General features: G+C 41.5%; 1 protein-coding gene across 9 annotated transcripts; it reads left to right on the top strand.

Moving 5' to 3' along the window:
* The first annotated feature begins 3,614 nt into the window (after positions 1–3,614).
* On the top strand, positions 3,615–25,090 carry USP44 (ubiquitin specific peptidase 44). Of its 9 annotated transcripts, none has more exons than XM_068401177.1 (7): positions 3,641–3,675; positions 5,292–5,428; positions 9,470–10,981; positions 21,502–21,700; positions 22,170–22,278; positions 23,087–23,292; positions 23,676–25,090. In XM_068401177.1, the coding sequence occupies exons 3-7, from the start codon at positions 9,551–9,553 to the stop codon at positions 23,840–23,842; spliced, it is 2,112 nt and encodes a 703-aa protein (XP_068257278.1). In that variant the 5' UTR covers positions 3,641–3,675; positions 5,292–5,428; positions 9,470–9,550; the 3' UTR covers positions 23,843–25,090. The 9 variants fall into 9 exon arrangements, with proteins under 9 accessions (XP_068257283.1, XP_068257278.1, XP_068257279.1 ...); XM_068401176.1 differs by lacking the exon at positions 3,641–3,675 and adding an exon at positions 3,940–3,964; XM_068401175.1 differs by lacking the exon at positions 3,641–3,675 and adding an exon at positions 3,997–4,403.
* The last annotated feature ends 544 nt before the right edge of the window (positions 25,091–25,634 follow it).

The following is a 25,634-nucleotide window of genomic DNA, read 5'->3' as shown; positions in this document are numbered from 1 at the left end:
GGGTGCTGCAAATAAGTAACAGCGTTCACATCAGCCAGAGCAAAAGGTGGCTCCGTATTTGTTGAGAGCTCATTTTTCATTCATTTAGCTCAGGTACGGCTTTCTCTTTGGCTCTGCCTTTTCACCAGTCCTGAACATTCAAAACACAAAACTCAATCCAAACCAGGAGAGACAAAGATGCCTATGCATCCAGTCTTTATTGATACGCTGTTTCTCATCAACTCTCTTTTCAGATAGACTCAGAAGATCTGGTTAACTTACCCCCTTGTTGTTCTTGAGTATCAAAACCTACTATTTTATAATTATATTTCACAGAAATTTTAAATTTCAGGCATTTGTAAAAGTTTAGATGCCTCATTCGAAATAATAGCTCACTATGCCTCCATCCATCAAATGGACTAAGTAAATATTTTTTTCAGTTTTATTAATGCAGTAAGTGCACACAGTGTATATAATGCTAGGGACCATTTAAAAAATACATTAAAACTATTTGCCATATTGGAAAGGTTTTAACATTGAGTCAGAGGTGGTGTTTTCCTCTCCAGAGAATGTTTTTACACATAATAGGAAGATATGAGGTTACATTACTTTTAGGGATTTATTACATTTGCTTGCTTCTTGACAATATATTCTATATCTGGCATCCATTTTCATAGATGCCCAATGAATTTAAAATTAAATTACATTTGGGAAATCAATTTCTCTCTGTCTCAATAAATCACAAACATTCTAGCTGTAATGTCTGGATGGTGGAAAGGAGCTGGGTCTTATATGTGTCCCTAAGGCTCAGGAATTCTTTTACCAGCCTTGAATGTTTTTAATGTGGTCATTATTTAGGAGAATAAATACATGACTGTGAGAAAGGTTAAAGGAAGGTGAAAACTTTTAAGCAGGATGTCCCTAAAGGCACACATGAAGCAGGAGAGATATTGTAAGAGCAGCAAATAACAATTTAGTGATTTACCTGTTACACCGGAGCCAAATCCCAATTCCAAATCAATATTTTGCAATCGATTAGCCAGTGTGCAGGAACAGAGATTGAAGGCTGCCCTAACCCATTAAGGCTGTTTAGTGAAGTGTGCTTAGTGAAAATCAGCAGAAATGTTGTCCTTTTGCACAGGGAACCCACACACACAAGGGGAAAAAAAAAAAGGAACTTTATCTATTCTGTGTTAAATCAGATACTGCAGAGATAGCAGAGACATGGCAAATCTCTGTTATCACTAGAACAGGGTTTTGAAAGATTTGGTGAAAGATTAGGTGCTGTTTGGTGAAAGAGAAAGGGGTAGCACTGTGCAATAGAGACATGACAGGCTACCAAGATATAAAAAATAGCATTAAATAAATAATAAACTTCTGTGGATCATAATCACTTTGGGAATGGCTGCTAAAAGGGGCCATTTAGGGCATAAAGGGGGTTGGTGACAAGGCCTCGGGCTGTGTCTGAGTGAGCAATCGGCTTCAGAGTGTGGTTAAGCATATGCATGGCTTAACCATTTCCCATTTACCTTGCTGGCCCTAGCCTTCCTGTGAGCAGCCCAGGATCAAAGTCTCCCCTGGATGCTTAGGAAAATCAGGACGTGGGATTTTTCTCGGTGCCCGGAATGGTAACACCCTGAGCATCACCTAGACTTCATCCACCCAGACCACATGGACAAGACGTCCAGCCCGTACGGAGGCATCGGGAGCTTGGGCTCTCCCTCTCCACAGACTTACAGGGGCTGAGGAGCTCAGATGAAGGCAGCCTGCAAATGCAGCTGAAGAGGTTATGGTAGAGATGGTGAGTCAGTCTGGTCTTGAGAGCAGAGCCAACATCCACTTAAACCAACAGACAGACACGCACACAGAACTGGATTTAGATACTGAGTGTGAGGATATTGTAAGAGGACTCCAGTGATATATCACTACGGGACTGTTAGCTTCCCAACTATGACTGAAGAAAAAACTGCTACTGTTAAAGATGCAGGTAGTAACTTGACAAAAATAAATATAGTTATTTGAAAATTGTGAAAGTTGTCTTAAAAACACCTAAGAAGGATGTGCAAATACATGGAATCACTGTGCATGAACAGTTTTCATAAATATTTTGATTAGGCAACAGTATTCCTCACTTTAAAGTTACAAGTTAGAAACACATTGGAATCATGAGAGAAGCCTGGTGAGTTTACTTTATCTGCATACTCTTTTTATGAGCTTCTGAAAGCACCATGATAAAGTGACCCTGCAGAAAAATTGAATTGTTGTCTCTTGGCCACATCCTGCTAATGCCGTCTCAGCAGTCTCATTAGAAATAGCAAGAAATGGAAAGCACTGCTGGAGGAGAACACAGACAACCGAGGCCTATAGATTTCAAGTTTTAAAGTGAAACACATTTTCTGTGATGACACAATTAGAAAAACGGAAACAGATGCGCGAGATTTTGATGCTGTCATGAAGACATCCTGACACATAATGGATCCAAAACGAGAGGAGGGATCTGAAGTGCCCACGCTCTGCATCAAACCACCGCTTCTTTATGGTGGCGAAGTAGCAGCACACACAAAGCGTGAACACATTCTGCAATCGCTAGCAGCACCGTGCACCATCTTGCTGGGCAGGTTCATATAAACCAAAAGACAACTTGCATGGATGCAAAAAACGACATCAGCCCAGCCAGGAGGGAGTTTTCACCAGACACCTCTTGCCCCAAACACAGGCAGCCTGTGCACGGCTGCCCAGTACATCCCCAGGCAGTGCAAAAGGCATGTGCAAGTATAAGTTAACTCAATTCAGGACAAGCAGAACTGGAAAGCAGCTAAAAAGAGCTGGCTGCATTTCAGAAACTTTAGTTTTAAAAGGACTATGTAAAGACACTTCAAGTTTACAAAATAGGACATCTGCAGGGTGCGAGTTTACAAGTTTTTGCCTATATAAGTTTCTGTAATGAAACTCGAGACTGAAAAAGTGCTTGATAGATGGGTAACAGGGGCCTGGTAAGAGGTTTTTTTTTTCACGTGAGCTGCCTTGCAGAAGTTCCCACAAATAATACGCACAGAGAGATGTGAAGGAGTTTCACCGGCTGAGATCCGCTGTAAAGCGTGTTTGACGGTCCCGTCTTGGCACACAGAGCCCAGGCAGCGGTGTGAGGCCAGAGGCAGCTCCTGGCAGCACCTGCGAGCCCGGGGTGCTGCCGGGCGAGACGAGACGAGACGGGGGGTGCAGCGCTGTGCTTAACCTGGGTGGGGAAATGCAAACGCAGGTCTAGTCTGGCCGAACAAGGGCGATGCCACCGAAATCACAACACGAGTGAACGAAGGAAGGAAAATAAGGAAACCCGCTGCGGGGAAGCCCGAGGCTTCCTCCCGGTAGGCTACAGACCCGCCTCAGTGAAAACAGGTGCCCCGCGGGCACAGGCCAGGGGCAGAGGCAGCTCCTCGGTGCCTCGGGAACCGGCTCCCGGCTCCCGCCCGCCTCAACCCCCGTGCCAGGGCAGCGGCCCCGCCGCTCCCCGCCCGCCTTCCTGCGCCCGGCCCCGCGGGACCGGCCCGCTTGGCCCGGCCGCGGGCCGGCGGCGGGCGGGGGAGGCCGGGGGAGGTGGGAGGAGACGTGGGAAGGACTTCGGTTGCCACTACAAATCTGGTGACAGACCCGCCGGCGGCACATGGCGATCGGCCTTTCCCGCCCCGCGCTCGGCAGGTGGGTGCGGAGCGGCGGCACGGCCCGGCCCGGCCCGGCCCGGCCCGGGCGTGGGGGGGGTGGGGTGCCTACCGGCGCTCCCCCGCCGGCTCGACGCCGCTCGTTTCCCCGCGGGCCCCCCCGACGCCCGCGCCCGCCCGTGGGCGGGCGGCCGCGGCGGGAGCGGGGATCCCCGCGCCGGGCGGCGGGTTGGGGGGGCGGCCTCCGCGCGACGCTGACGTCGCCGAGGGGCCGCTCGGAGGAGGCTGCGGCTCGGGGCGCCCAAGATGGCGGCAGCGGCGGGTGACGGGTGCGTGCGGGGGCGGCCGGCGGGAGCGGGACGACGGCTCTGCCACCCCGCCGCCCGGGGGCGGCCGGCGGGAGCCCCGCGGGGGAGAGGTGCCCAGCGGAGGGGAGTGGAGGGCGGGAGGCGGCGGCACCCTTTCCCCCGGGGAGGAGCGGTAGCGGCGGCGCGGTGCCCGCGGAGGGGCACCTGAGCTGACGGCGCTCGTTGCCGCGGGGGCGAGCCGGGCACGGATGTGGGGAGCGGCCCGGGGCGGGAGCGAGGGGGCTGCGTCCGTGCCAACGGCTCTGGCGCGGGAGCGGGGCCCCCAGGACCGACCTCCCCCGCCGCAGGAGGCGTCCCGCCGCCTCCCCGCCGCGCTCGGTGTATGGCGGGGAGCCCGCCGGGCCCCTGCGTGGAGCACGATCCCCTCACCCTGTCCTGGAGGGGTCGGAAAGGCGTCGAGGTGAGGGAGGCCGGGGGGAGAAGGAGGAGAGGGTGGCGGTGAGCCGCGGGGGAGGGGGCAGCAGGGCTGCCGGGCCAGCCGCTCGGGTCCCGTACGTGCCGCTTGTTGTCGGCGAGAGGGGAAGAGTCGCGCCATGTCGCGGGGCGCCGGGAAGCGCCGGAGCTTACTACCGAAACAGCCGTGGGCACGGTCGTGCTCCGGCATCGGGCCGTGAGCGAACTTCGCTGGAGAGTCTTCGCTTGCGAGGGCTGTCGGACCAGGAGCCAGGCGTTGTCCGAGGAGCTGTCAGGGCAGTCAGATGCTTGTTTTTCTAAACGGGAAGAACTGTCAAGTGTAAATCCAGACTAATAAGAACTGCTGTGTGTTTCCTGCTTCTGTGAAAGTGCTTCAGTCCGGACTGTTTTGTTTACCTTGAACTCTCAACTGCAGGAAATGCGGCGTTATTGGCGGTAACAGAGGTTGAATGTAACGCTGTACCGGTGCCTGGTGTCCTGGTGTGAATGGCTACTTCTAGGCAGCAAACGGTATATACATTCCTTAGATGGCCAAAAAAAAAAAGAGAAAAAAAGTTAAATGACGATCTGTATGGCTCCAGAGAAAGGCTGGGAGGGTTTCTTGTCAAAGGCTGTGCTGTTAAAAATCGGAAATAATTTACAAAATTTCTTTTTGAAGTGCTGCTTTGATTTTTAAGTTTTGCTGTTATGCCTGCAGGACTGTATTGCAGCTTGAAGTTATGCACATCAATGTTTTGTTGGGTTGTTTTCTCTTTTTTTAAAAAAGAAAAATTGTTTAAGAAAGCAGTAAAGCAGCGCATCTGCCTTCTAGTTAGGATACTTGTTATCTAAAACTTTCGGTTCTTCAAGTACCCATAATTCCTCTTTTTTTCAGATATTAAACAGGTACTCTGAACCTGCTGAAAATCGTTTGGTAAACTGTCATCTGATTTAAAAGCCGGAATATTAATGGGACACAGGAGCACTTACACACACACACACATACGTGTGTGTATATATTGGTAAAACTATGTATGCATTTTTAGTCTTAACGCTTGAGATAAACTGTTTGATTTTTCATTTATGTGCCAAGCAATTAGTTACAAAAGTAGTGACTACGGGAAAAAGTTTTCCTTGTGTTTATATTTAGAGTTACAATTTTAAAATTTATCAGCTGCAAAGATGAATCTGAATTTCTTGTTTACATGAAACACAAATGGAAGAAAAGGATCTGTTTTCTTGACTTGTAAGTTGTTTTTTGACATCGAGCACTTTTCAGCTCATGAGTTACCCCAAAATGTACATTTTGCCAGCCGTTCTTTAGTGAAACTGAAGAAACGAGCACGTCAATAAGGCTGGAATTTCGTTCAATGAAAAAAAAAAAATCCTATTCCGTATATCTTTATTTCTTGCTGGTGAAACTTCGGTGCAAAAAAGACTTTTGCATATCTCTATTTTCCCAGACAACTTAATGCTTTCAGTAGTTAGTACTTGTTATTTTGCTTACTACTTCAGCTAAGGTCTGTGCTAAGGACACAGGGGGGCTTGATCTCTGAAGTGCTGGTCAACTAATTCACAGTTTCTTTGTGTGTGTGCACAGAACTGAACCTCGGGAGAGAAGAATGCAGAAACTAGCTCTGAATAACTTTCTTTAGGGAATTTTAACGTTGGAGCTTTTGCTTGTACTATTTTATTCCAGCTGCAGCTTTCTGGTTTACGTGGGAACGAGTGTGCAGTACTTTTTAGGTTTCTTCCACCATTATCTGTCACTTCACTCCTGTTTTTTCCCCGAGCTGTTCTATCTTGCCAAGTCTTGGTTCTAAGATAAAGTTTTAAAATTTTGGGACTTGATGTAGTCTCGGTACTTCAGTGGTCCACATCTTAAAACGTTCGTGCTGTCAGTGTGCTGCTTGACATTCAGCTGAAGTTTTCTTGGTGTCAGTTTTGTCCTTTTAGTTTTTTCACAGCCTTTTCAGAGACTTCTGTCTTTTTGACCAAACTCTGCATTTTGATTTCTTCACGTTTTCTTCAAAGAAAGACTTTTCCCGTGCCAAGATGTTTCCTCCCCCTCCCCCTTCCATCCGCCTCCTTTCTCCACACATCGACGTAGGTGGGAAAATGTCATGCTGGCTTGGTTGCTGGTGGGGGAGCTGGGGCTTTAGGTTTTTCTCTTCAAGGCGCTGATCTTGCGCTTTTGGAGAATCGTGTTGCTTTTGCATGAAGAGCTTGATTGTGCAACCCTGGTTTACACAGCGGTCGTCCTGAAATCAGCAGACTGCTTTTGTCCGCAATCCAGTATCTGCTTACATTGAGGCATGTAAGTAGCTTCACTCTTGATATTATTTTTAAAATGAGGAAAACCGAATTTTCTGACCATATAATAGTAAAAAGAAGGAAAAATAAGGCACAGTGTTTACACAGTGACTTTTAACAAAACCAGAAAGGGTTGACCTGTCAGACTCCCCTGACTGACAGCATTGCTGTGTGTGGCAGCCCTGTGGGAAGGCAGGCTTTAGTGTTCTTTTCTGGCCTACTGGAAAGGACCGTTACTAATATGTTATGCAGGAGAATCTATTTCTGTTAGCCCAAAACCACAAAGATGAGTCTTGTCTCTTAAAATCCTGTCTTACCATATTTAATTCTTGCAGCACACTTGGCATAGGTAGTACTTTAATGTTCCAGCAAGAATTAACATACATAGTTCACCTCTGAGATTTATGTGAGTTTTATCAGTGTTAGAAAAGCTCAGCTTTGTTGATGAAAACAGGTTGTCAGACTAGAAGACACGGGATAACGCTAGTGGTCTTGTTTATAAAGACAGCATAAAAAGCAAACTCAGTATGCACAACTATTTGTAAAAGAATCTCATTAGCAGCCTCTGAATAGACTGCCTTTTAGAAGGCATGAATGTTATGGATGCTAGCAAGCTGAAAAAGTTCAAGCCATTATTTTTGTGATCTGTTGACCATAGCACACAAGGGATCTCAGCCTCCCGTAGTACACTATGGCTGGTACTTAATCTGGGAATTACTGAATGGGTACCCAGAGGTCATGGCACCTGAAATTCTTCAGTGCAGTTAGTATGGACTGGAGACAACTCTTAAATAACTTGAATGAGAATGACTAATATGGGCATGTAAAACTGTGTACACTTTATTAGTTTCACTACAGCTGGCTCAGCCTTTTCTGTGTTACAGAATAAGACCTACCAACACATCCAATGCTGGATGCTGGCTGTGTGCTTAGAGAGTTATTATAGCTCTTATGCTGGTATCTGTATTGTTACATTTTAAATGGTGTTAGCTGTGGGCCAATTAACCAAGGAAAGCCATTTTTTGTTAAATCTTTTAACTGCAGTTTTTATCTAAGTACCAGATGAAAATTAAAGCTGCTTTCCTATCCAGCTGCAACTTTTTACCTGTTTCCCTTCCTTAGTGGCGTCATGTCATTGTATGTTAGGGTTCCCTCAATCTAATACTTGTTCTAATGTAGGCGTCTGTTCTAAATTGAGTAACCTATTCTTGTGTATTTCAGAACTGTAAAACTGGATAAATATTAGCATATTCAAGGATAATAGCTGGAATACAATCTTTTGGGTTCTATCCAGAGTTGTCTAAATCACTCCGTATTTTTGTAGCATGGTTTACTTACCTGTAAAACACAGAATCCTGGACCTTGATGCTGTACAGCCTAGGCCAGTTCCACAGTATGCATGCATTTGTAATGGCATAACTTGTCTGGCTTGGCATAGCCTGGATATTTGACAAACCCTTGGTACTCCTCACATGAATTAACATGGCATCTGGCAAGTACTACGCATAATGATCGTGCTGCTGTGTGCTATTTAGCCCTTGTAGTCAGTGACATCAGGGGTATGAACACCCCAGATCAAATATAATCACTTCCTGACGCATCGTTTGTCTCTAGATGGTATGTTTCAACTAGAGATAGTCGAAAGAAAGATGGTAAAAACATAAAGAAAGAATGAATCACTGTCTCTTTAATTTTTTGTTAGTCAGAGCCTGCCTGTTTGTTTTAGGTAAAGGCACCTTACAGGAGAAAGCAAATACAGCAGCTTTGCACAAATAAATGCTACCACATAAACTTTAATTAAAGGATGTAAGCCAGTGCTAGACAAATTTTTATATGATTTTTTGAAGACATGGATTAGAAAGATCTGTTCGAAATGCAGGTTTTTATAAAGTTTGTAGCAACTGAGGTAGATATCTAATGATATTTCTGTCTTATGAAGAAATCAAGTTCTGCTTTTCCAGGTCACTCTTTTTCTTTCAGAGGTGTTAGGATGACATGTTAAAATGTACTTGCTGAAGATACCTTATTGTAGAAAGCACTAGTGTAGTGGGGCTTGCCTGAGCACAAAGGTGCAGTGATTTAATTAAAGGTGTGGTTTAATTAAGAGTTTGAATTGTATAAAGCCTCATTTGTGTGAACTGTTGGCGCTGTGTAAACACAATAAATTTAAGTGAACTTTGCACTTCTGCACCTGTATGCTTAGAAATAGAATTAATAGGAGCATTTTAGAATCACAGAATCACAGAATGGTTTGGGTTGGAAGGAATCTAATTTAAAGATCCTAGTTCCAACCCCCCTGCCATGGGCAGGGACACCTTCCAGTAGACCAGGTTGCTCAAAGCCTCATCCAACCTGACCTTCAACACTTCCAGGGAGGGCGCATCCACTACTTCTCTGGGCCACTTGTTCCATTTTAATTTGTGTTTGTATCCAAACTCTATAACAGTGTCTTTTAACTAAATCAGTCCTCCTTTGAAAAAAAACAGGCCTAATCTAAAGTGTAGCTAGTATGCTTCAGTCCTGAGCCAGAAGGTACTGGGAATATCAACAGTGGTATTCAGACCATTTAGTCTGAGTGTCAAACTGCTGTTGATGACGTTGATTGTGGCTCCACATAACTGACTGCCTTAACGTGTTTGGTGGGATTTACTTGGATGGCAATCATGATCTTAACCTCAAGTATGAGTGTGGTATACTGACACCTGTAAAAGTGATACAGTGGAGTATTTATGAACTGTAACTTACAACTTTTTTTTTTAGTTGCAGATTGAAATATCACGGACAGAAAATAGTTTGGATGATGTGTTTTGCCAGCGTACCTCTGCAATTTCAGTTCTAACAATGGATAAGTGTAAGCACGTAGGACGTCTGCGACTGGCCCAAGATCACTCCATTCTCAATCCTCAGAAATGGCATTGCGTGGACTGCAATACCACCGAATCTGTGTGGGCATGCCTCAGCTGCTCGCATGTGGCATGTGGAAGATACATTGAAGAACATGCACTAAAGCACTTTCAGGAGAGCAGTCACCCGGTGGCATTGGAAGTAAATGAGCTGTATGTTTTCTGTTATCTCTGCGATGATTATGTTCTTAATGATAATGCAACTGGTGATTTAAAACTGTTGCGAAGTACATTAAGTGCAATCAAGAGTCAAAAGTATGAGTGCACTACTCGAAGTGGGAGGACTTTGCGTTCTATGGGTACAAGTGATGATTCTTACCTTTCAAATGGTGGAGCCCAAGCCTTGCTTTGGAATGAAGATCGCATGTTCACAGCTCTCTGGCACCGACGGCGAGCGTTCCTGGGCAAAATATTCAGATCGTGGTTTGAGTTGACACCTACTGGAAAAAAGATTTTGGAAGAAGAAAGGCTTCGGGAAGAAGCAGAGGAACGCAGGGACAGAGCTAGGAAGAGAAGACAAGAACGAAAGCGTGAGTTGAAAGCAGAGATGGAAAAGATGCCTCCAAGAAAGAGCAGTCGTTTACAAAATCAAATTAGAATGTCCTTGAAAACAGCACCTTCTCTGATAAAAACATCACAGAACGTGGAATCTGTGGCAGAGTTGAAAGAAACGTATACCTCAGATGAAGTAAGACTGAAAAAAATAAGTGACTCTCCAATTAAACGAAGGCCCACAGTGACTCCTGGGGTAACAGGACTGAGAAACCTGGGAAATACATGCTATATGAATTCTATCCTGCAGGTATTAAGTCACTTACTTATTTTTCGAGAATGCTTTTTAAAGCTTGATCTCAACCAAACTCAGGAACTTCTGGCAACAGCAACCAATGGTAAAACCAGATCTTCATCTAAACACCAATCAATAGCTGCCTCAACATTATGCGTGAATGAGAACCAAGAGAAAGTAAAGGGATCATCTGTGAGGCGACCTAGTTTATCCTCTGGATTAAGTGGAGGAGCATCAAAAAGTAGAAATATGGAACTTATTCAGCCCAGGGAGCCCAGTTCAAAGCATATTTCTCTCTGTCATGAGCTGCATACTCTGTTCCAAGTTATGTGGTCTGGCAAATGGGCGCTGGTGTCTCCTTTTGCCATGCTTCATTCTGTGTGGAGACTAATTCCAGCCTTCAGAGGATATGCCCAACAAGATGCTCAGGAATTTCTCTGTGAACTGTTGGATAAAGTGCAGCAGGAACTGGAGACTACGGGGACCAGATACCCAGCTCTCATCCCTGCTTCTCAAAGGAAACTTATAAAACAGGTTTTGAATGTGGTTAACAACATTTTTCATGGACAGCTATTAAGTCAGGTATGTTTTATGATTTTTTTTTCTTTATGGTGTGTAATGATTTGTAGTTATGGATTTATCCTGGTTAGTGATGGGGATACTTCATAGGTTAAGACATTTATAACTACTGAGGGGCGGTGGGGAGGATATAATACACACAATTTCAGAAGAAAGGTCGTTTGGGTGCTCCTAAAACTCTCAATAGAAGTCATCTGATAAACACAAAAGTGTTAAATTTGATATTTTAAAGCACACCTTTGCAACTACTGAGAAATATCTGCCTTTGCTATTAAGCACCAACTAATTTGCAGGAATAAAGAATTTACAGTTTTAAGCATCTAGCTTATCACTATGGTGATACTAGATAAAAGGCGTTAAGGAAGGTGTTAATCTCATCTGAGTGGAAACTGATTAGGTAGTGGATGCCAAGCAGGGTATTATTTCAGTAAACAGCTTGAATTTGACATTCCTTACTACAGAGTAATTGCGTGTCATGATGCTGTGTATGGGAATACTAATACTTCTTTTCTGTTACAACACAAAGATACAGAAGGCTCTGTCAACACAGGAACCAAATTTGTGGGGTGGAGGCAATGGTGGTTTTCCTTTTTTCTGCCTGACTGCTCTCCTTTTTTCTTCTTCTCGGCTTCCTGTTAAGTACTTCAGTGTGTCCACTTACTCTGTGCATATCCCAACTGTGTGCATGTAGAAACGTCTGAGAAATGACTGAACAAACAAGTGCTGGTTTCTGTTGAATTAATCTAAAAACTAACCACACTGCAGCAGGAACAGAGGTTGAGAAAGTCTTGTCCCCCTGGAATTGGTCTTTAATGTGCATGCAGATGTTACTGAGGGAGTGCAGAAGCATTTAATGGATGTGTTGTGTAAAGGAGTAGAGGTTTAACATAAGTTAACAAAAATGTGGGTGTTCCCGTTATTCTGACTATTTGATAGTGTAATATTTTAGTATGTGAAGCTAGAAATCCAAGTGTTTTTTGACTAAAGTAGGATTGTTTACTGCTATGAACTTTATAATAAGATAACAGGACTTTTAAAATTAGGGTTGTTTGCAGCATGTGTTAGCTTTTAGGTCATCTTAGGCTTTGCATAACTACTAGAAACTGCTATATTTACTAAAAAAACCCAGATCATTCTCTACCTTCCATTTGGCCCAGTATAAGAACATTTCTGTTGGCATACTTCCTTACCTCGGGGTAGTTAACGTATCTTGTATCAGGGTTGCACTAATGTGAGTGTCGAGTATATTATGTCATTAAAGGTTTCTATTTGAAAATCACTTTCCTCTCCAAAACAGTAACTTTGTTAGTAAAACAAAGTAATTGCTTAAGTATACTGACAAGGCTTGGTTGCATTCCAGGCCTTTCTACAGGACTCATTTTTTGGAAGAATTTTCAAGCCTCTGAAGACACAAGCATTATTTCAGTAGTACCACTTCCTTCAGGTGTTTTTAGCTTTGTTATGTGAAGAGGCTTGTGACTAGAAACCCTCCCACCTTCCTGAAACCAGGGAGGAAAATAGTGAGAATTCACTCAAATGTCATCGAGTAAGACTGAAAGGGAATTAAAGGGTTGTTAGATATCCTGTGACTTCGGTGACTACAACACACAGCTCTTTTACTGAATGTCTGCATGCAAAATAGAGCCTTGATGAACTTCAAAATGCCTAGAGTGAGAGGAACAAGGAAAAGAGTATTGAGGCTGTTATCTGTAGTAATTTCTCCCTGGCTTATAAGGCAATTCTCACAGACAGTGTCCAACACTCTACCTCTTAATGTTCCCTTTGTCTTCTGCTAATCCTTTGTTCCAGTTTAGTCTTCACTAGCACTTTTGAACATGATAAATATTAAAAGCAAAAGGTAGCCCCTGAAGATTTGCATTGTGTCTATGAAAAAATTTATTCAGGTCATCTTAATGATTCAGACCCTGGTGCTGGCACATGGATGGATGAGCTTTAAAAACTCTATTAGGCAATTACTTTCCTCAGTAAGATTCCTGCATCGTGATTTCGCTAGGCTTTTTCCAGAACTGGCACAAACTGCTATAATGAAGTTAACAAAAAAGGCAAGAAAACATCCATGCAAGGCTGAAGAAAATAGGAAAAACTTCTTGCTATGTCATCACATCTTTGACAATGTTAGCTCTTAAAAGCAAGGAGTGTACACTTTGTCCTTGTAGGCTCAACTTTAGCTACCTCCAAGCTGTAACAGTATTACAGTTTCTCTCTAGAAGATAGTTGGAGCTGTAACCTGCTGCATTTATTAAAAATAGGATGGGATTTTAGTCTAGAGTATTTGGTAAGCTACATCTTAATTCAGTGAATAAGGGGAGTTGAGAAGCTTGTTTCTGTGCAGCAGTTGCCTTCCATTTTGGGATCACTAAAAAAGTTACTATGCTTTTGTACTGAAAATATTAGTTAAAGATATTTGTTTCTATGAGATACTCAAGTGCAGTGAAGTCAGTCTTCTTGACCTTCAAACCTCAGGAATACTATGAACTACTCTTGATACAGTACACAGAGGATCACTTACAGTGCAGATAAGCTGTATGTTTACTTAGGTTTCACGTTACTTTCGCATGTGCAGTAAAAGATTTTCCCTCTTCCTCTAGCTGTTCTATTTTAACTCGAAGGGAAGTCATAATCCTGAGTTTGCCATCGTTCTGCTGCTATTGAAATGGCTGCCTGGTTCAGCACTGTAACTGAATTTAGGATATAAGATTAAGAAAGGAGAGTGGGAGAATCTTATGGGATTACTTTTTGATAACTAGAAAAAGCTTTAGGTGATGTCAAAACAGTTTCACCTTTTATACGAGTTAGTTGTTTTGTTATGTTCTCAGCTGATATAACTCTTCCTCATCTACTACTTGAAATATTTTACTATTTTATGGAATACTAAATTAGGTAATGAGTAACTCAAGGAATAGCATGGGTGGATTGCCTCTTGACTTTTTTTAATTATTATTCCAATACCCTTTTTAGGATTAGAGCTTTTTACTCTGCAGTACAGATTGTGAAACTTCAATACCCAGTACATCTAAGGGAAGTAAAGATAGGGTGTATAGCTACAAAACCCTTCCCCTCTATTCTTTCCTTTTTCACATGCTAGTCTTTCTCCAATGATTGCCTGGAGAAAGTTGTGCTATAGCACTTCTTGGGCAAAGGAGTCTGTATCTTGTAAACCTGTGCGTTCAGAGGCAGATCTGCTGGAGCAGTGGCTCATCCTTCTCAACCCCACTAGGACTGCAAACAGATGCCACCAATAAGTCTACTAAAATCCCAGTTGTTTTCAGTGTCTCAGTGCTTGTACTCTTGTGGAAGATACCCACTGTCTCCTGTCCTTGATCCTTCAGTGGTAAAGGAGGAAAATACTGCACTATGAAGTTATGTGTCAGTGGTAAACTGACCCATACTGATCTACAGATCTTCTGAAGTACACTTCAAGAGCTCAAGTAGGTTAGCCACCATCTCCCTGAGAGATTTTTGGCTTGTGTTTTTAAATGTTCCCAGCTAAATAGCACAGTATGCAACAATTTAAAAATTATCTGTATTTGAAGTTTTATCCATATTAAACAAGGAAGTGGGCAGGTAAATTTTTTTAAATAAAAGAGGTTGAAATAGCAGATTTTAGCTTTCAAAGTAAATGTATATTTTCAGCACTGCATTGCACAAATTGTGTCCCAAGTGTCCGCAGAAATCATGCTAGTGCAAGCTGGTGTGTGTAGTTATACCAGTATTAATTTTTTTGTCAGGATGATTTATACTGGGAGGAGGGAGACAGGAAGACTAGTATGAAGTATTTGTGTAAGATGATCTAGACACTGATCTAGGATGCTAGCCTAGCAGATCTAGGAAATTTGCAGATTATTTGTGCTGGCAAAATCTTATGTGTAGATGTAGCTTTTACCTCTTGAAGTACAGCTTTTTAACTAAATTGGTTTACCCTTAGGATAACATTAAGTACACAGGTTTTGATTGCTTGAAAGTTAGAGGGCTATTTTAGACTGCATTTTTAAAGATTTTAATATTTAATTAATATTTAATATTGCCTCGGACAAAAAATCTGAGTCAAGACTATCAAGACATCAAAAATGGTGAAAGAATAGAAATGTGTTTCTGATACAGCTGATTTGGAGGCACTCTTGATGTTAAGAGTATAGCACACGTATGTCCCGGATGAATTGCCTAGAATAACTGTCCCCCAGTTAAACCCATATAGTATGAATCTTTCTGGAACTAAGAAGTGGTAGTTACTAAGGAAAATAGATACTGGATGTTTCATATATCTTGTGGTTTTTGGCCACTGTGTAGGTAGAACCTTAAAAACTTCTTTAAGTTCAAAAAAAGCCTCTTGTCATGAGGATTACCAGGAAAAAAAACTTTTCTGTGAGCCAGAGAAGATGACTCTAAATATTTTTACCTACTCTAAAGCCAAAATAATAATTCAAATTAATTAATCTCTTAGTATCCTTAGTTTTGTGTGTAAGAGATGTAAAGGTATATGAGTCTAATAATAACAAAATAACTAGTCAAAATAGTCACTGAAGATCAAATGATCATTTTAGAAAACATTTTTGTTACCAAAGATTGATCATCTTCCCTCAGTTGCTTGGCTTTCATTCTTCATTGTTGTGGTAACTTCCTGACAGTTAAGTTCACATACACTTGTGGACATGCACATACACACATGCATGTACACACAGCCCCCTGAGCTTCCCTTCTCCAGGCTGAACACTCCCAGCTCCCTCAGCCTCTCTTCGTAGGTCAGATGCTCCGAGCCCCTTCACCATCTTCCTGGCTCTTTGCTGGGATCACTCCACTAAGTTTATGTCTTGTACTGGGAAATGCAGCACTGGACTCAGCGCTCAGCTGTATCTCACCAGGGCTGAGGAGAGGGAAGGACCACCTCCCTCGACCTGCTCATGATGCTCTGCCTGTCACAGCCTTGGAGGCTGTTGGCCTGCTTTGCCCCAAGGGCACGTTGCCGGCTCATGGTCAGCTTGCTTCCCAGGTCCTTCTGTGGGAGCTGCTTCCCAGCATGTACTGGTGCCTGGGGTTGTTCCTGCCCTGGTGCAGGACCTGGCATTTCCCTTTCTGCATGAGGTTCCTGTTGGTCCATTTCCCCAGCCTGTCCAGGTCCCTCTGGAAGGCAGCATGACCCTCTGGTGTATCACCCGCTCCCCCCAGGTTTGAGTCATCTGCAAACTCACTGAGGGTTTAACAGAATTTGCCCCAGAATCGACCCCTGGGGTACACCACTAGTGGCTGGGCTCGAGCTGCATTTCATGCCACTGACCCCAATGCGTTGAGCCGGTTCATTCAGTTTTCATTCAGTTTTCAGTCCACCTCGCTGTCCGTTTATCTAGCCTGCACTTTTATCAGTTTTTCTGTGGGCATGTTATGGGATACGGTGTTGAAAGCCTCACTGAAAGGAAGATAAACAACATCCTCTGTTTTCCACTCATCCACTGGTTATCTGTACCATTGTAGGAAGAAAGCTATCAGGTTGGTCAAGCATGATTCTCCCATCATAAATCCATGGTGCCTGCTCCCAATCATCATCTTGCCCTTAACAGCTTCAGAAATGGTTTCCAGGATTATTTGCTCCATCAGCCTTCCCACAGATCAAGGTGATGCTGGTTGGCTTGTAGTTCTCCAGATCTTCCTTCTTGAAGACAGGAGTGACACTTGCTTTCTTCCTGTCCTTGCTGTCCTCAGGAACCTCCCCTGATTGCCATGACCTTGCCCAGGACCTTCAGAGATGGAGGGTGGCCTTGCAACACCATCAGCCAGCTCCTTCTGTTCTTTCAGTTTAATCAGGGATAGTTTCTAATCTAGGCAAGCAGAAGGAGAAGGACAATCAATATTTTCCGTGGCTAAAAAAGGCCGAGTAAGGGAGGAGGAAAAATAAGGTTTGTGCTGATTTATGTGAAAACTGCTTGGCTACATAATTCAAGGAAGAAAATTCAATAATTCAAGGAAGAAAATTAATGTTGGATTATGAATGCAGTGTTTCACTGAACTGGTGCAGGTTGCAAAGCAGTTAAGTAGTTGTTGATGATTTCTTCATAGAGTGCTGTTGATTAAATTCAAATTTAATGTAAATGATCAAAGCAATACCTAGCCAATGTAATGTAAACATTTTTTTTGAGTGGTGAGGAACCCTTTAGAAACTGGTTTGTTTGGGGTGGGTTTTGAAAGTCTCCTGTGAGGATTCTACTGCGTTTGAATCTGGTGCCTTACGTAAAGCTCTTTGCCTGGCTTTCTAGGAAATGTGCAATCTTTGGGTTATTTGAAGCCCTTCAGTTTTGGGTAGTACGCTGCGAGTTAAAGTCTCAGGGAGAATGCTGAGGGTGACTGTCATGCAGTGCTGGGTATTAAGTCTCCCACTGAATAGACTATTAAAAGCTATGAGAACTTCAGGTAGGTAATAGGAGGATTTGCACTTAGACCATCCATGACCTCTATGATGATTTCTATATTCTGGTGTTAGTCTCTGTGCTATTTATTATGTGTTGCCTGAATCACAAAGTAGTTGTCAAGTTGCTTTCCAAATAGATGAAAGTGACATTTTAAGTTAAATCTGTAGGAGGCCATCGAATCGCAGAGCACAGTTCACTGTGGTTATGCTTATGATACTGTTAATACATATACAGATAATAATGATGATGCTGTATGCTCATCACTCCAAAGTTTATTTATTTTTATAACTGAAGAAATACAGTATGGACTGTCATGTGGAATTCTATATTATAGCAGCGTCCTAGAAATCCCCTTCTACTTTGATTACTTTGCTGTGGAAAAATTCAATTACTACCCTTTCTATGTGTGTCTCATATAGTGAAAACTTAAGTAGTGAGAGAGCACAAGAATGGGACTGGCAAGCTCACTGTTCTTAAAAACCAAAAAAAGAATTAGAGCAGAGATGGTAACGATCGTCTTTCTTCCATGCAAGTGCAGGGAACATAGACAAAACAGTTGATGATGGAGTTGGCCTTTGCTGCAGCAATATGTTAACTATTTTCTTTGGCTGCATTTAGTCTCAATGCTTGAGCCTGATTCAAGCAATTTGATCCAGCTCTTTGCAGTCTGGCCTTTGGCCCATGATTGAATGCTGAGCTGTAGCCAACCAATTGTATATAGTACCCGTGTCTCAAGGCACGAGAGGGTGGTCAGGGCAGAACATAAGGTAGAGATTTCAGACTAGCTAAACCCAGTAATTTACTTTCTTTGGTCTAATGTAAACTTCTCATGTAGCTTTGTAATAAATGATAGCATATTCCTAAAATGGCAATGGTGGAATATAATGGGGAGGTGAAATCAAACTATGAATTTGTAAGATATAGGCCTAAAAAGATACATGTCACTAATCAGATTGCTAGAGCAGACTCTCTGCACCATTACTGTCATGCATACTCATACCGTGAAAAACAACAGTGGACAGATACATAAAAGTTTTTGCCATCCCTTTGAGTTCATGTTTTTTTTTTTGTTTTGTTTTGTTTTTGTAAAAACCTCACATCTTGTTCAACCAACTTTTGAGCAATTCATACAGTTTCAATGCTTTAACTGAAAAAAAGAAAATCTGGGTTGCACTGTGTGACTGGTAGTGGAGTGTGAGATAAAGCAGTCCTGTTTAGGACAGAAAGAGAAGTGATGGGAGTGTTGTGAAACCCATGCAGATGGATTCCACAGAAGGGTAGGGATCCTCCTACTTGTTGAGTAATCCAGTTTGTAAGCTCGGGCCTGGCTAAGAAAAATACTTCCAACCTTTGTTCCAGTCCTGATTTACCTCTCGTTTACCATGGAGTGAGAGTGTGTACAGGAGCAGTTAGCTCACCGCGGCTGATACGGTTGGGTGTATGCTTATCTGAATACATCACGTTACTTGGCTGTTGGCAAGTACGCAAATCCCAGATAACTCTTAAGAATTTAACTCTGCTGCAGCGTCATGGTGACGAGGGGTGTCTTGCATTTGAGGAAATAAGTGCAGCTCTGTATCACTACAGGAATTGGTCAACAGAAGTCAGCTTTGCTCACAGTTGCATGACGAGATGAGAAGCAGCACTATTGCATCAGTTTCTCTTTTTTGTTTTTTTGAGAGGCAAAAATTGGAAGCTGGATCATTTCTTTTTTTCCTTTTCTTTGGGATACTACTTATTAACTGCTTGGGAAAGAGGATCTTAAAATAACCTAGATTGTTAACATTACACACTAAATTTAAAACCTCAAACTTGTTAAATTGTCTGTACTGAGTTCATGTGTGTACTTCATCCTGAGCCCGTTAATCTTCAGCGTGCATTCATGTGCAACAAATTCTTAAGTAACTCGTCAATTAAATAAACTTTTGGCCCAAGAAAATCACCCATTTGTACAGCAGAAATCTATTAGTCATTCTCTGTTTATGCTGGAGTTAGCTTGAACTGAGGCCAAACATATCATTTTGTCTCCAAGTCTAGATTCCAGCTCTGAATTACTAGTAGTTTGTGGCTTTGAAACGTTGCCAGATGTTAGCACTTAGAAAAGAAGCTCCTGTCAGTGTAAATTAAACCAGAAGATTCTCCTCTTTTCTGCCATGTAAATTCGAAGTTTTGTTTTCTAAGAACAAGGCAGCGGCGTTTTCTTCTTCTTAGAACTTAAAGCAGCTCACAGCTTTCCTAGCTCCGCTGCTAAACAGGTGTGCTGGGACACAAATACACATGTGCATTAGGTAGCTAATGCATAGATCATGTATAAGCTGTTGTAGCTAACGAATGCATAAATAATTATGCAAATAATTACACACCTAGGAGGAAGGTACAGATCTGTCCTTATATAAACGCTCATGAAATAACAGACACAGCAGGGTGAGTAATTACATAACAGCAAACCTTCAGAGGAAAATAAAGGAGCTCTGGAACAAAACTGAGTGTATTTTTACACTTGTGTAGGCTTACTAACCTAACTGAAGAGAACTACACTGAATTTGTGTAGAACAGCAACACAAAGGCATGTCTGTGAAATAACAATATTTGGATCCCTTGTGGATTTTCATTCCTTTATTACTAGGTCCTCGTACTAGTTGTTCCAAACAAGCTGTGGTATTTTCCTAAATAGGAAGCGTGCATATAGAGATTTAATTTGGTAATTATTTACCCTTGTGGTGCAAACTTAAGGAGATATTTGATATTCCATTTACTGTAAAACATGAATGGTGGTGTCTCATCACACCTGGCTGTAATTCTGAGCTGATAAATAACAGGATCTTGACAGTCGGCCTTATATGAAAACTTTGAGTTCCTTTAATCTTTTTAGTGGGGAAGTTTAAGGGCTGGGGAAGGGGGTGGGGAACATGCTGGATGCTTACAGAAGCTCTGTCAAAGCTATCTATCTGAGCCCAATTAAAATTCAACTTATTTTCAGAATGTGTCTTTTCTAGAGCAGTGAGGTTAGAGCTGCTTGAGTTAGTGGTCAACTGCAACTTATAAGCCAATAAATACATTAACTGTAGAAAACTCAGGCAATTACTCTTCAGGACTGTATTGTACTTTGTTGCATTGAACATACCAAGGTGAATGTATCTTTAGTGTCACACACACACTTGATATTTACTGGTATTTCTTTATAGCCTTTACGAACTGTGCTTGTTACAGTCTAAATGGAGTTTCACTACTGCATAGGTTCAGCTGCTAATAGAAATGAAGCATCCACATGGATCATGGAAGGGTGGATGGATGTCCTCTGGAGGAAGACTCAAATGATATGACACTTCTATAAACAGCTTGAGCTGACTTTTTGAAGACTGCATTGCAAATCAGTGCCTAATGTGTTGCCATTGGAGCATAGAAGAGCTACTACTTTTAACTTAACTTTCCTAAATATTGAATGTTATCATAAATTAATTGTCCCCTGCTGTATTATCTGCATTTTCCAGGCTGACTCACTTCACTTCTTGACATTTTGTTTATGTTGTCTTACTGCTTGTCCTTTCCCTAGTGTGACGATGGATCCACTTACTGAAAGAAGAAATAAATTATTTTTACCTGTTAATTTTTCTTTGAAGAAGTGTGCTTCCTAATCCAGGCTTCCCTGGAAGACTTACAAAGTAAGAAGGATATGACTTTAAAATCCCCAGCTGTTCTTTTTTTTTTTTTTTTAATTAACCTGAACTATAGTTTCTCTCTTTCGTGTAAATTTTCCTTTTGGAGTGTTTCTTTTTGGAGAAAATAATCCCAAGACCCCACCAGCTGCTTTCTCTTGGACAGTCCCAGACAGACCATTTTGACACTGCTTTTGTTTCTCAGTAAAACATAAGAACATTTACCTATTTTTGATAACTGTATTGGACATGCTGCTTCAGAGAAAAGAAATTAGGTGTATCATTTTCTTTGTTAAGTAACTATGTCTTGTCTTTGGTTGCATCAGTTATCTCTCGGGGGGAAAAAAAGTTGTTGTGGTTTTGGTTTTTTTTTTAGAGCTATGTTATGGTACACCTTTAGCAAAGTAAGTTTTTGAGTGTAAGCAACTGGTGAAATATTGTTTTACAGGTTACATGTCTTGCCTGTGACAGTAAATCAAATACCATAGAACCTTTCTGGGACCTGTCCCTGGAGTTTCCCGAGAGGTATCACTGCAACGGCAAGGAGATGTCATCTCAGTACCCATGTCTGCTGACAGAAATGCTGGCCAAGTTTACAGAAACCGAAGCTTTGGAAGGAAAGATATATGCATGTGATCAGTGCAACAGTGAGTAAAGGCAGTATGTACTCATGAATATGTTCTCTGTGTAAAATATAAACTGACTGTGAAAGCATGGAAAGAAAATACTAAAAGTCTTAAAAGTATGTTGCAAACAAAGTCCTGGTGTGGTCACTTGACAGCTATTACCATCTAGAAGATGGAATTGTTCAAAGGATATTTTAAAGTGGGATGCTTCTCTTAGATAAAGTCTGATCACACACTAATGGGGATTCTGATACTCCCAGCTGAAGAACCCATCAGCTTTTTAAATTAAGGTGACTAACCTAAGTGACCACAAGTATTTTATACTTGCATCATGAAATAATCCTTGCAAAATGGCTCTCAGAGTGTATCCTTTTTAAGGAGGCACGTACTGCAGCTATTTAGGTCCACACAGATTTGGTGGATAAATCTTAGGCTGAAATACAAGGCTGTTATCGAGATTTGTATTGTGTAACTGTGTGTTTGGCCTCAGCAAAACGAAGAAAGTTTTCTTCTAAACCAGTTATACTCACAGAAGCTCAGAAGCAGCTTATGGTGTGTCGACTACCTCAGGTTCTCAGATTACACCTTAAACGGTTTAGGTAAGTAGTACCACCACAAACAGTGTCGCAAACTGACCAGTTCAGTCCTGCACTTCCATTGTTTGGGATCAATGTTTTTTCAGCATCAGTTTCCTTTCCCTTCACTAGTATGATGAGAAATAGTTACTAGAAACTTCTTTTCCTTGTTTAATTTAAACATCAATAAGATAAGCTATAAGTAGAGAATTGACTTTTTGGGCTCCAACTACTTGCTACTTTAATACCAAAATTATTTCATCCTTCTCTGCAGTCAAAACCTACTAACCTTGCTGTGAACTCTGTCGGTAAAAACTAATCTTGTGTTATCTTCAGGTGGAGTAAATGCTTATATTCACTAATGTACAACCCGAGATTGTGTTCAGTGGAAGTCTCACATGACCTTCATATAACCAAATACATTAATGCATTAGCCTGAGAGTAAGGCAGTGGAGGCTGCATCTCTGGGAACTCTTTAGTCCACACATTAGTACAGAGTCTGTCCAGAATACAAAGGAAACTGAAAATGAGATAGAATAAATGAGAAATACCAATGAGATATAATGTGTGGGAAGTACTTCCCACTCACCATTACACAGATCTTTAGATATTTCAGAAGATGAGCATAGTAGGTATCATAGACACATTTTAAAAGGCCTTGAAATAAAGGAGAAATGCAAGAGGAAGCCTAGGAAAAAAAGTGTGCAAATTAGCATTTATTTTGTGCAGAAAGACAATAGTGAAGATAACACTTGTTATGTTAAAACATAATTCAGAATGTTGTGTTCTTTCTTTGGAAAAAGGTAAGTTTTCATGTGACTTAACTCTCCAGGTGGTCAGGACGAAATCATCGTGAGAAGATTGGCGTACATGTTAATTTTGATCAGATGCTGAATATGGAGCCTTACTGCTGCAGGGAGTCCCTCAAGTCCCTCCTACCTGACTGCTTTATCTACGACTTGTCCGCTGTGGTAATGCATCACGGGAAAGGATTTGGCTCAGGGCACTACACTGCCTACTGCTACAATTCAGAAGGAGGTAGGAACCAGCTGTGAAATGAGGAGTGTGGGAGAAAGGGGTGTTTGTCATTCTAAACTGATAAGCTTACTGCCTTTTCTCAAAGGCAAAAGGGAGTCACTTGTGGCTGAACTGCCTGGAATGAGAATTGCAGTTCTGTAGACCAAAACAGTTCCATTTTTGTGTTGGCTTGTTAAATGTGTTCTGGCTATAAACTTTAGTATATCTGAGGAAGCTCAGCTGGGCTTTTGAAATGTAGAGGCAAATATACTAGATCAACTGAAACAGTATACTATTTTTACACAACTTGTTAAATAGGACTCACTAATTATTAAATACAATGCAATTACCTCAAATCAGTGTCCTGATGACTTTTTTTTTTTTGGTGTATTTCTTCACTGCAGGATTTTGGGTACACTGCAATGATTCAAAACTCAACATGTGCACTATGGAAGAAGTATGCAAGGCTCAAGCTTACATTTTGTTTTACAGCCAACGACTTACTCAGGCAAATGGTCGTGGTAAAATACCATGTCCTAGCACAGCTGAAAGTCAGCAGCACACAGAATAAGCCGACTGTTCCACGGACAACAGTAGCAGCTAATCCAAAGCCAGTTAACTGTGTGTATGGTAAAAGTCTGAATTGTCATAACTATATATTTTTAAAAGAAATGAAAGTACAGTATGGTACTTTTTTACTTTGAAGCAGTGTACAATGTTTATATACTTTTGTATTAGTTAAAGTACTCTTTACAATTGTTAGTAAAAGTTTTTATTGACAGTAACTTTCTAAGTATCTAGAATTTCAATACAGCTATTTTTTTAAGAAAAAGATTGTTATTTGCATTTAACTCTTACCTCAGGCTGTTTTTTTAAGCTGGTTTTGTATTTTGATAATCTTTTTGAATTGGTTTAGAAAAATTACTTTCAATGAGCAACTGATGTTTCTCTGGTTAATTTTCTATATATGCTTGTGTACATGTTATAGTATAGTTCTAATGATACCATGATTCTTACCGTCTGCAGGAATTGCTACTAGGTCGTAGAATATTGACATTCACCAGCAAGGAATGTTTTACATGTCAAACAGTAACTGAACTTTTTGTAGGAAATTTTCTGTATATTTTTCATGCCTAAAGTGAAATTATTTTGCAAGCTTCAAGGGAACTACACTAGAGATACATTGATAGAATTTCTTAAAATCTGAAATTGAGGAAATAATAGAACATGAACTTATTTTCATGTAAGTATGTAAGAGGAGCATTTAATAGCACAATAATGTATGTTTACCAGGACTTCCATGTTTTAGCCTTAACAAGCCTGACAGCTCAAGTGCCAAATTCAGAGTACTAACTTTGACAACCAGGGGCTTTTCATTCCAATAGCTTAAAAAGCTTTCTTAAAAAAAAAAACAAACCAACAAAACCACAGTCACCCACCCCACCGTCATTGCTACAAGAATGTTAGCACCCTCTTTCTTGTGTTGGACAAGCTTACTTTAAATGGTAGCAAGTGTTCTCTGTTTCAGTAATCTCTAACACAAACCACTGAAAAGAAGCAGTAAAACTTGTATGAAAAAGTGTTTTCAATCTGACTGGTTTCATTAGCTACAACTGCTGTACCTTCTCCATGGTCCTACCACTAGCATTAACAGAGCTGTGCATTGGGGAGAAGCTAACAAGCAGGAATCATCAGTCTTTCTCCACATACAGTAGTTAATGCCAAGTAAATTTTAATTGTGAAGTTATTTTGCATAAGTCCTATGCAAATTGTTACCTCATCTTCTGCAAAGTTTATACCTCAATAAAATGCCTTGATGTGGACAGAAAACCATGTGTGTACTGGAATTAGTTCCTACATTATCATTACAATCTTTTTTTTTTAAATTATTTTTAAACTTTGTCTAACATGGGTTAAGGCATTAACTATAAGACCGCTTTGGCCATCTGTTGCTGATTTAACAGCTGGTTTTATTCATGACTTTCCCTACCATTTCTATCTATGTTTCTGAGAGATGCCGTATTATAGCAAGTGCATAGTGGCCTCAGATCTCAACCTTTCTTCGCCTTGTGCTCATCCTAATTAAGTGTGCAAAGCAGTTTGGTGTTTGTTTTTTTTTTTTTTTAAGCCAAAGGCCACCTGCTGAAGTGAGGTGATCTGACATATCTACTTGTTAGGCTGTGCAGTCTTTTAGACACTTTCCTTCTCTGCTGTCCTTTCTGGCGAGGAAAGGAATGTAGTTTAAACACTTTTTTGCTACTTACAGGTAGTTCAGGGGAATAGAAAGGAAGGGGAAAGTGTTGTGCTAATTGCCTTTCAGACTTCTGATATACTTTTTCTTCTAAGAGTATCTCAACCAGATA

This window comes from Nyctibius grandis, chromosome 5 (assembly GCF_013368605.1).
Source record: "Nyctibius grandis isolate bNycGra1 chromosome 5, bNycGra1.pri, whole genome shotgun sequence".
NCBI classification, from domain to species: domain Eukaryota; kingdom Metazoa; phylum Chordata; class Aves; order Nyctibiiformes; family Nyctibiidae; genus Nyctibius; species Nyctibius grandis.
The sequence above is the reverse complement of the archived record's forward strand: the minus strand, read 5'-3'. Positions and strand labels throughout refer to the sequence as shown.

What these genes read in the sequence shown, in the direction of transcription:
- USP44 (XM_068401182.1), top strand. Translation starts at nt 9,551, where the DNA reads ATGGATAAGTGTAAGCACGTAGGACGTCTGCGACTGGCCCAAGATCAC. An exon ending in TTACACCTTAAACGGTTTAG is followed by an intron (nt 22,279 to 23,086) that starts GTAAGTAGTACC and finishes TTAACTCTCCAG; the next exon opens with GTGGTCAGGACGAAATCATC. An exon ending in CTGCTACAATTCAGAAGGAG is followed by an intron (nt 23,293 to 23,675) that starts GTAGGAACCAGC and finishes TCTTCACTGCAG; the next exon opens with GATTTTGGGTACACTGCAAT.